This window comes from Malaya genurostris, chromosome 3 (genome assembly GCF_030247185.1).
Source record: "Malaya genurostris strain Urasoe2022 chromosome 3, Malgen_1.1, whole genome shotgun sequence".
Taxonomy (NCBI): Eukaryota; Metazoa; Arthropoda; class Insecta; order Diptera; family Culicidae; genus Malaya; species Malaya genurostris.
Genome location: NC_080572.1, coordinates 30,016,168 through 30,028,309, shown reverse-complemented (window position 1 = coordinate 30,028,309; position 12,142 = coordinate 30,016,168). Strand labels below are relative to the sequence as shown.

General features: G+C 37.8%; 1 protein-coding gene across 1 annotated transcript; it reads left to right on the top strand.

Annotated features, from left to right (window-relative positions):
- Positions 1-3,725: 3,725 nt before the first annotated feature.
- LOC131433751 (uncharacterized) lies at positions 3,726-5,162 on the top strand. Its single transcript, XM_058600345.1, has one exon. It carries the CDS (start codon positions 3,726-3,728, stop codon positions 5,160-5,162), a length of 1,437 nt encoding a protein of 478 aa, XP_058456328.1.
- Positions 5,163-12,142: the final 6,980 nt, after the last annotated feature.

Sequence of the window (12,142 nt, the reverse complement as noted above, 5' to 3'; positions counted from 1 at the left end):
GAGTAGTATGATTTATAGACACAGTATTTCAATTTGTTATGAAACTTTTCATAACAAGTTTACATATAACACTAGCCGAAGCAACCCTTCATTATCGGCTTCTACAAACAAAACAAACAGTTCAAAGTTTGACTAATTCATCGGGGCTTAGAATCCCCTCGCGGAACACAATTTGGTTGTAATTTTGTTACACCTTTCTGAACGGGAGAGCATTGGATCGAAAGGGCATATGTGGACGGAGTCGGCAAAATAAGCTAGCTAGAAGATCCGACAACGTTGATTTCAGTCCAAGCGTACTGAGATGAAAGTGGGATACGGAAAATCACGGGAGACACGTCAAATTCTTGTTGCCGAATTGGATTCGTCGACTGTCTGTTCTGTGGCACTCTATTGGACAAAAAGCCGAAAAGCCAGAATTCCATTTGCTTTCGAATGATGTAGGATCTCGAAATAGATAATCCTCTTTTGTGTTGGTCATCATCTGTACAGGAAGAGCTTGCAGACGAAGGTTGTTTGTGGCAGTTGGAGTCTGATGGGAATGAGGTAATGGATTTATTCGTTTTTGACAGAAAGATTGCAAATCTTGTTGCCAACTCTCGGCACTTGAAATAGTTGTGACATTGGTTGACTCAGATTCGCTAGAAAACATAAAAATAAATCAATTATAACAACTCAAGCCCGCTCATTTTTTTGTGACGGCGTACGTATTATCAAGGGAAACAGTTTCGTTCCAAAACCTTGCACATCATTTCTTTTGAATTTTCTGCATGGTTCATAAAAAATGTAATATTCCACAATGCTTGATATGCTGGTTTTTCTATCAGTTGGTGGTAAATTGATATCCACTGGGTAGCAGAAAAAGTTATCTTGGCTACAGTCCAACACAGCATTCGGAGATTTCAACCGACAAACTCAACTTCTCATTTTGCGGACTGGTCAACCTACTCTCATGGTCAAGGAGAGGAATATTACATATTTCTTGATGACCTACTCAAGATCTTTCTGCATGGTTTGTAGTTTTTGTCAATTTCTGCTGTCCGCTCATAGTTTATGATATCTCTAAAGGGTGCTCCAGTTCTGACCTACTCTCTAACAAATACTCAATATGCAACGAGGAATAAGATAAACGTTTTGGATTTTTTTGTACTGTAGTTTACGAGCAGGGAGGATGCACATTTGCTGCTTACTAAGTTTCATCCCGATTTGTTTCTAAGTTCTGCCTTTATCGAATATCTACAAGTCTCAACGGTAGATTTAGTCAAAATTGTTTTAAGAAATCTTAACATCGAATAAACATTTTGAAATGGTCATCATGTATGACAACAACAAGAGTCAAGCAGAAAGCTTCTTTTTGATGTGGAACACATCTTTGTTTTTTATATAGGGGTGCAAATGAGAAAAATACACGTAGAAGCGTAGTCTGGTTTTGAAAACTTACAGCTCAGTCAATTTTGTATCAATTATTATCACGATTCAACCTTTTGAATGGAAATATTTCTAAATTTCAGTTTGAATGTATCAAGCCACTTATTTTCAATAATATATGATTGAATTAATAGTGATTGTCCTATTTTGTCTGTTAAAAATCTTCGACTATGCTGGCTTTCCTAACGAAGACGATGATTTTGTAGGAGTAAGTGATATCTCAGCTAGAAAGAATCGCTTTGATTGGTCAGTCAATGCAAAAGCGAAACTGTAGAGACACGCAAATGTATAAATATAAGCAAAATTAGTTCTATAGCTTCAGTTTAACATGAAAAATGTCAGATTAAGGTTTCTGCCAGACAGCAAGTATCACGTAAAGCGCTGTAAAACGATTTGAAGATTTGGTTTGCGTCATGTTGTCATGCGAGTTTGGATGAAATGCTTGGTTAAGTCGTTTTTTTCTGAGAAGTCTGCAACTCTCCCATGGTAAACTTTGTTTGTTTGAGATTAATTTCTAATTTAAATATGATGAGTTCTATTAATAATGACAAAAAGTTTATTGCTTTAGCCGAAATCGTAGAACGGTAGTATTATAGAACGACCACAAATCGCTATGTTGCACTTTCATAAGAGAAACATTACGTTATAAAAATAACTGCTTCAATGCAAAACTTGAACGCAAGCTTAGCGAAGAGAAGTTTAAATATCGAAATACGTTACACTACTAGGCACATAGATGTATTTACATATATTTGGGCTATAGATATAATTTCGTCGGATACAAAACAAATACAAATCAAGGCAAGTCTATGTTCTGGGTTCGTGTGTTCGATGTTGGTTCCTAATATAAATTAATCTAAGGAGACCCTCGTGCAATTACGCCGATTGATTGAACTGTTTGATTGAAAAAATTGAATATTAGAAATTTTGATTGCCTTGTTCCACATCAATAGCTCTAACAACCATAGGGGCTGATCCTTGTAGCTTTATCCTGGAATTATATGAATCATATTACACAACAATTGTAGTACAATAAAGAGAAATGGGATTCACAATGATTTTTGTGAAGCACATAAAATAGTGCTTTTAATAACATGAACATGGAAATTCCTGTTGTAAAGGAGGGGGAGTGTAGCAACGTGTTGCTTGAGCCAACTAGTTCTGAAGGTATATTTGATTGGATTTTACGAACAACATCCAGTTAGCGCTCAACCTCCGAGTCGAGCACACGCGTTTCTGCTAGACATCGGAAGTCGTGCACGGACTTTATATTGAATTTTTCTATTAACGAGGTGCAGTGATACAGCCCAGTTCTGAGTGTTTTCTCGCGGATAGTATCAAAATGAAACGTCGCGAGAATACGTTTCGCATCGATTATGCGCTCCTACCACGGAAACCATCATACGAAGAGCTTCACCACTTTGTCAGTACCGTTCTCGAGTTACAAAAACACCAAGTAGTACGAATTCAGCCAAGTCGAAGTCAGGGATGCGCGTTCATCAAGGTCAATGAACTCGAATTGGCACAAAGAATTGTCGAGAAACACGACAATGTACACGAGACCGAGATCGACGATAAGATTTATAAATTGAGGATCACATTGGAGGATGGGGCAGTGGAGGTAAAACTCTTCGATCTCTCCGAAGATGTAACGAACGAAAAAATAATTCGATTTCTTCAAGCGTATGGGGACGTTCTTTCAATCCATGAAATGTTATGGGATGAAAAGTATGCATTTGGTGGTATCCCAACTGGTGTCCGAGTAGCTATTACGGCCAACAACAAACCTGCCGACACTGCCATGAATCCGTTCACAGTGGGATTTCTTGCATACAGAACAAAAAACTGCTAGTCCAAAAGCTGGACGCTGACCAAAGCAACGCTTCGTACGCGAACGCCGTCAAACAATCGAACCAAAAACCGATTCAACGCAAACCTACACAAAGGAATACTCCCAGTAAGACCCCTACTACAGAAACACCGTCGTTAGCAACACCGACGACACAGCTACACCAGTCAAAACTACCGTCTAGTGAAAAACCACCACAACAAAATGCAGAGCCCGCACATCTTCCTGATCGCCACCCGAGCAACTCTACCCTTAAAAAACCACAAAAACCACCGCTGACCGGAGGAGATGTTACACGCAGACCCGCACCATCCAATTCGAAAAATGATGGCGATGACACGGATAGATCCACAACTTCAACGAGCAGCCGACGATCGCTCCGCCGGCCTCCAGGAAAGAAGCCACGACAAGAAAACGGTGACGAGTCTATGGAAGAAAATTGCGCAACCTAATGGAGCACAACAGCTACAATATCGCTACAATTAATATAAATACGATTACAAACCCGACCAAGACCAATGCACTCCAAACCTTTGTCCGAATGATGGATCTTGATATCATTTTCTTGCAAGAGGTAGAGAATAACCAATTCAATCTACAAGGTTACAACGTAATTTGTAATGTAGACCAATCACGGCGTGGAACGGCGATAGCCCTAAAAGAACACATACAGTTTTCTCACGTCGAAAAAAGTCTCGATGGGCGCCTCGTGACGTTACGTATATCAAATACCACATTGTGCAATGTATATGCTCCCTCCGGCTCAGCTGTGCGCGCTGAGCGTGAAAGGTTCTTCAACAATTCTCTCGCGTATTATCTTCGTCAAAGCACCGAACATGTGATTCTCGCTGGAGACTTCAACTGCGTCCTACGACCTTGTGATGCTACCGGGTACAACACAAGCTCATCTCTCCGAGCAACCATCCAACAGCTGCAGCTTCACGACGTGTGGATCAAATTGAACCCACAAATGCCAGGCCACACGTATATTACTCACAACTCCACTTCTAGGCTTGATCGCATCTACGTGAGCTCAGGTCTGTGTGATAAACTACGTAATGCGAATATACATGTATGCTCCTTCACAAATCACAAAGCGCTGACCACCCGAGTTTGCTTACCCCATTTGGGTAGGGAGCCTGGACGAGGTTTCTGGTCTCTTCGCCCCCATCTGCTCACTCCTGACAATATCGAAGAATTCCGATACAACTGGCAGTATTGGACCCGACAACGTCGAAACTTCTCATCGTGGATGAATTGGTGGATGGCGTACGCTAAACCAAAAATAAAATCCTTTTTCCGTTGGAAATCTAAACTAGTCTTCGAAGACTTCCACCGTGAAAATCAAAGACTCTACGCGCAACTACGTCTAGCATACGATAGCTATTATCAAAACCAAAGTATGCTAACAACCATAAATCGCATCAAAGCGGAAATGTTAAACCACCAAAGACAGTTCACGCACATGTTTGTGCGTATTAACGAAACACACATTGCAGGTGAATTAATGTCCACATTCCAATTAGGCGAAAGAAGACGAAAAAGAACTATGATTACGCAACTTAGGAGTGAGGAAGACGAAATCATCGATCGACCTGAACACATCGAACAGCATCTACTAGAGTACTATACGACACTCTATACAGCGAACGAGACAACCGAAGAAAGATATGAATATTTCGCCTGCGAGAGAGCTATACCCGAGAACGACGAATCGAACGAAGCATGCACGAGTGAAATCACAACTGCCGAGATAAAAGAGGCGATTAAAACTAGCGCTTCGAAAAAATCTCCTGGAACCGATGGAATCCCGAAGGAGTTTTACCTACACACATTTGATGTTATCCACCGAGAGCTAAATCTTGTAATCAACGAGGCGCTCAATTAAAACTTTCCTGACGAATTTGTGGAAGGCGTGATAGTACTGGTAAAAAAGATGGGAACAAATAATACTGCCCTTTCGTATAGGCCTATCACACTTCTGAACTTCGACTATAAGCTCTTATCGCGAATCTTAAAGGCACGAATAGAGAACGTAATGAAAAGGCATCGGGTTTTTAGTAACACACAAAAATGTGCCAATACCAACAACAATATTTTTCAGGCAACTCTGTCACTTAAGGATCGAATAGCACAGCTGATCAACCACCGTCGACGAGGTAAGCTGATCTCTTTCGACCTAGACCACGCGTTCGATCGGGTTAACCGAAGCTTTTTGTTCAGAAACATGTGCTCGCTCGGCTTCAATCGTGATCTTGTAAACTTACTCACTAGATTCTCGAACGCATCTTCGTCTCGCTTGCTCGTAAATGGACACCTATCCACCGCTTTCCCAATCCAGCGTTCGGTTCCCCAAGGCAGCCTTATCTCCAGTATACTGTTCAGCTTGTATATTCATCCTTTGCTACAACGAATAGAACAAGTATGCGGGAATGACCTGGTCGTCGCGTATGCTGATGACATACGTGTAATTGCTACCACCCACCCACAAGTCGAGCAAATATACGAATTGTTCACTCGTTTCTCACGTGTATCCGGGGCGATTTTGAATCTATCTAAAACAACATCGATAGACGTTGGATTCATTAATCGGGACCCCTTAGTAGTGCCGTGGCTACAGACAGCAACAACGATCAAGGTACTTGGCATAATATTCACCAATTCTATTCGTGACATGATAAAACTAAACTGGGACAACTTAGTGGTGAAATTCACACGTCTAATCTGGCTACACTCGATGAGATCTTTAACGCTTTTTCAAAAAGTCACACTACTCAACACATTTATAACTGCTAGAATATGGTACGTAGCCTCTACTGTTCCCCCATCAAGTATCCACATAGCGAAATTAACATCTACGATGGGTAATTTTCTATGGCGAGGAATACCAGCGCGAGTACCAATACAACAACTAGCACGAGATAAAGCCCAAGGCGGACTTAAGTTGCAGTTACCCGCTTTGAAATGCAAGGCATTACTGATCAACCGTCACGCACAGGAAAAAGAATCAATGCCGTACTACAAATCGCTAGTATTCCTAAACAATCCCAACCAAATAATTCTACCAACCAATATTCCCTGTCTGAAATTAATACACACACATTTTCCACTCCTACCGGAGCAACTACAACAAAATCCTTCGTCCGATCTCATACACCGTTTCTACATAGAAGACACACCTAGAATAGAACGAGAGAACTGGATTCGAGAATGGCATAAGGCATGGAACAATATACATTGCACTAAAGGTCTAACTTCGCAACAGCGAAGCGATCTTTACCTATTCGTGAATGGGAAAACCGAGCACAGACAACTGCTACAAGTGATGCAACGCGTCGACAGCGAGAATTGCTTACATTGCACCGCGACAGTGGAAACATTACGACACAAATTTTGTGAATGCCCGAGAGTTGCACCAGCCTGGCGATTACTTCAACGACATCTTTCATCACTATACGCTTGGAGACGATTGGAATTCGACCACTTGATGATACCTGTACTAAACGGAATAAATCATGCAACGAAAGCAAAACTCTTGAAATTATTTACAATTTATATAAATTTTGTTAACAAATCCAATACTGTAATTAACATTAATGAATTGGAATTCAATCTTAGATATGAATTATGAAATGTAAATAGTATTTTAAACAAATAAACAATACTAAAAAAAAAATTAGAGGGTTGTATGCAAGACACGACCGATCACGATTACATTAAAAATGAAATAATTCTTAGGTACCCATAATAAATACAAAAATAAAGATGATGATGGATGCACAAAAAGTCACAAATTACAAACTTACTCTTACTTACAATTTGATTCTTTCAGAACAATTGATTCTACTCTATTTTGATGCCTTCAATAAATTTTTACATTTGAAAATTTTTGGAAAATATCCTTTAAATGAAAGTCAATTATGATGATTTCAAAGGTACTTAAAAGATCAATTTTGGATACGAACAAGTACTAATTATAAATCTGGACAAATGAAACGATTTTATATCATAATAATTTTCAAGACAGAGAACGTACAAACTTAATCATTTTATAAACAGCGATTAGAGATGACTTTAAATATTTTGATCGAAAAATGTGAATGTGAAAAATTTGAATAACCGTCAACCAATAAACTCAGTAATAGTGTAATTTTAATGATCCTTCGTTAAAAAGCATCGATAATCTTCGGAAAGTGTCTGAACATAGAATGGCAGCAATACAAGGAAGAAAATATGTGACACAGTCCGCAGAACATATTTTGTTACTTTGATTGATTTTCACTTTTGCATATTAAGGAACCAATGCATACGCAACCAAATCCCTAATTTTGTTCATATTGTAACTTGATTTTATTAATACATGAACGAACATTATCATTGTAAATGATGTAAATGATAATTTAATTGAAACTGGCGGTAACCCGAATTTAGTAAGGATTTAAATGATACATGTAAAATCGCAGATCAGCTTGTCTTGAGTTTATCTCTAATACTGTATTTTATTGCATCTGATAATTCTATATATGTGAGTCGGTCCAACTTATTTGTACTAAGTTCCGAATCTTTTGATTTTTATTCCTGGTAGGGCAACAGCTTGTTCAAATCGATACTGCATAACGATTGGTATTGCATTATTTTTGCTACACTTAGTCTGGATCCCTTGTATAAGATTCTTGGAAGCAAGATTACATCAAAATATATTGCTTTATACTAGTAAATCAATTTCTAACTATTCAATTAGGTTACACGATTATTGTTTGGTTTAATAATAGGGTCTGAGGGATTATGCTGAGAGATAGGTCTTTGTATTTAGCCACATTTAATGCAAAATAATTATCTATGATTATCATCGTAACACAACTTTATACTGAATTTATTTGCGCGCCACCGTGTTGTTCGTATGTAAATGGAGATTTCAGTATGCAAACTACCCGTTGACAAATTAAAACATTTTTAAACTTTTTCGAATCAATTTAAATGAGGAAAATTTATCAATAAATCACAGAGATACAAGCGCTTCAAATTAGGTTCGAAAAATCTATCGCCGATAATTCTAAGTTGGCCTGCTAGTTACCGGAGAATCAAGATAAGCCATGGGTAAACTAAAGCAGAAATGTATTCGGACATATATTTATAGATTCCCTTTTGTGCTATAGTTCAAATCGGACGAGAGTTTGACATCATTCACTGAGACTGTCATTGGCTCGTGAAAACATAGGTCAACTCAATCCATTTTTTCAATGGTATGCAATTAAAATAATATAATGTCGTTATCATATAAGTTTAAGTTAAATATTTTCGAATCGATTGGTAGTTAAATTATTTAAATTCATCAACAAATGACTGAGTTATAAGCGTTCAAAATTATGACAGAAAAAAGGTTACGGTTTTGCATTTTTTTAAGTTGACACCCAGCCTCGTACAGTGAAGAGTTAGCAAAAGCGACAATCCAACGAACGATTGCATATACAATCTAGTCATCACCTCACTGGACGAGCTACTTGTTTCATTCACAGTCAAGCATCAACTGAAATCAAGAAATGATTTGCAGCATATATTTATAGATTTCTCTTCATACTACGCATAACAATGCGGTGTTCTTTATGCATGACGCAAAGCCTCCTATGCCGAACAAGAAAATGACGTCAATTTCCACAGCTGGGATTGGTAGATGAAAACATAGGTCAATTCTAACCATTTTTTCAATAGTATGCTATTGAAATACTGAAACGACGTTGCTATACATGTTTAAGTTAAAAGTTTCCGAATCGATTGGTTGTTAAATTATATCAATCCATCAACAAATGACTGAGCTATTAACGTTTAAAATTATGACACAAAAAGGTTACGCGGCTATTTTTGAAACTTTTAATTGACACCCGGCCCCGTATAGCGAAGAGTAAGGCATTTTTAATGCCAAAAAAAAAAGGCGGGTGGGTAATGTCAGACATAACTGGATGTCGTGAATACGAAAACAACTGACATGTTCCTTAACACTTCCGAATATCAATTGTATGAATTATGCACGCATTCCCCTTTTTCACATTTTTCGCAAAAACAAAGAAAGCTTCACTTGATCTCGATTACTGTGAATTTCACACAGCGAAAAGTGCACAAATCTAAGCAAACTGTTCTTGATTTGCAGTAAACTGAGGATATTTCCCTACGATTTGCAAACAACAAATCCTAATAGTTCTTTAGAAAACTTTTAGAGCCATTAGAACGGCTGATCTTGTGCAATGCTCTCCACCGTTGTTTTTTTCCCAATGCTAATGACTGGCAGCTGTGACATAATCGCTCTTGTCGAAAGCGAAACTAGTTGTGCAGACGACACAAAACACATCTGCTCGCAGTGGCGATACAATCCAAACTGATTCAAGTTTTGTTGAGAGGCTTGTTTCTACCTGATTTCGTTTGTAGCTTTTTCACTAATGGGCGGTCCTAACGGCTATAAAAATAGCCGCATACAGAATTTTAATGTCGATTATTTCATTTCGGATTTGCATAATTTATTGAAAAAAAAACTATCAATATGCTGTAGGGATTCATTTCCAGCATTCAGAAGGGTCAAATTACGTAATTCTCTACGACATTAAACTCTGGAACATTTTTCGCAAAAAAAAAAAGCTTCACTTGATCTCGATTACTGTGAATTTCACACAGCGTAAAGTGCACAAATCTAACCAAATTGTTTTTGATTTGCACTAAACTGAGGATAATTACCTGCGATTTGCGAAAAACAAATCCTAATAGTTCTTTAGAAAAATTTTAGAGCCATTAGAACGGCTGATATTGTGTAATGCTCTCCACCGTTGTTTTTTTCCCAATGCTAATGACTGGCAGCTGTGACGTAATCGCTCTTGTCGAAAGCTTGCAGACGACACAAAACACATCTGCTCGCCAGCGATGCCAGATAGTAGTAGTGTCATTTCCGTAGATTTGAAGTTTTCTCGGAAACGCTCACGGTGAAATGCTTTTCTTTTTTTTTTGCTCGCCAGAAAAAAATTGTTTCCGTAGTTCTCCGTTGATAAATTTTATTTTCCGTAGATTTCCGTAGAAAAAATCCAATTCCCGTAGATTTTGTCTACGGATCCGTAGATCCGTAGAAAATGTTCGAATCCGTAGATCTACGGAGATTTCCGTAGATCTGACATCGCTGCTGCGGTCCTAACGGCTATAAAAATAGCCGCATACAGAATTTTTATGTCGATTATTACATTTCGGATTTGCATAATTTATTGAAAGAAACTATCAATATGCTGTAGGGATTCGTTTCTAGCATTCAGAAGGAGCAAATTGAGGAACTCACTGCTATATTCACCACTTTTCGGAACATTTTTTTCGGACGATTTGTTGTACAGCAGCAGCTATTTTGTTCTCTTCCACAGAACGCGTTCTGATTGGCTGGTGTTGACATGGGTCAAATGAGATAGGTTTTTCAATAGTGTACTATTGAAATACTTCAATGCTTTTGCTATACACGTTTAAGTTGAAAAATTTCGATTCTATTGGTAGTTAGATTATATAAATCCTTCCACAGATCACTGAGCTATGAGCTTTCAAAATACGAGAAAGCAAACGCGCCATATGAATTATCCTCTTTGATACTCGTTTATACCAAACATTTCAGAAAAGTTGAATTTTGAACTATTTGAGATTATGCCACACAACTGAAAAATTTATCATAAAATTGTGATCATATTTCCGATGGCATGTATCAAAAATTATGTTGATTCGTTAGATACAACAAGAGATATTCACGATCAAAAACTTATCACTCTCTCAGAGGGTAAATTTTGAAAAGGCACCCCATAGTAAAGTAAGTCGTATTCACGACAAAAAAAAACAACATAAAAACAAAAAATTGACTCGATTTGATGAGAATATTGTGAAAATTATGATTATTGTGAGACCTGAGATGGGACAATGGGTGGGAGTAATCTGTACATGTACGGAGTACTGATCAATCGGGTTGCCGTCTAAGTTGTTTCACTGGCAGGAAAATTTCGAAAACATTTTTGCGGCCCTACCTTTCCGAAACATTTCCAAGCAACGCCGGGTAATTTAGCTAGTTTAATAAATAAATAAATTCCACTATAAACAAATCGAGTTCTGACACAATTTCAATAGAACTATGTATCGGATGAAAATGTGTATATTTTTTTTTGTGTAAGCCCGACTCGGACTTTTTCCGATTCGTAGGAAACAGATACTCGGAAACGAAAAGCATCACGTGATAGAAACACAAAAAAGCACTAAGGAATAGTACGAGACTTCTTTATTTCTATACGGATTGATATAATTCTCGTTCGATAAATAATTTTGAACGCTTACAACGCCGCACCGAAACAAAAGACTCGTGTCATAGAAATAATACTTCTTCAAGAAAATCGACGAATACGCATGGTGATGCTCAATGGTGTTTCTTCGGTAGCTGACACCATAATCCATACCAGTTTTTTTGAAAGCTTAAATACGGTCTATTGGTCGCGTAGAAAATGTAATTATTGTGAATATGTTCGATCTGGAAATTACAGGAATAAAAACGAATTGAAGCGTTCGCGTACAGTTTTCTCACTAAAAGCCTAAATTTTCACTTGTCTCTTTTGAATCGATTGTCAATTGATTCACTGAAAAACGAAAAAGGGGAATTTTTATGCACAGGAGTTACAGACCGTGTCACTAAAAACTAAGAAAAGGTAATATTTTTTAGAACTCACCGTCATCCGGTAACTTATTGACAGGTGACTGAAATAGATAAAATTAGCAAATCGTTAAGTGAAAATAATGTTTTACAATACATAAAAATAATTACAAACATAAAAGTAATTCCTGAATATTAAAACGCAAGCTTGGTGTGTGATTTTG

Bases quoted from the DNA above. Each gene is read 5' to 3' on its own strand.
- LOC131433751 (XM_058600345.1), top strand. From the start codon at position 3,726: ATGGAGCACAACAGCTACAATATCGCTACAATTAATATAAATACGATT.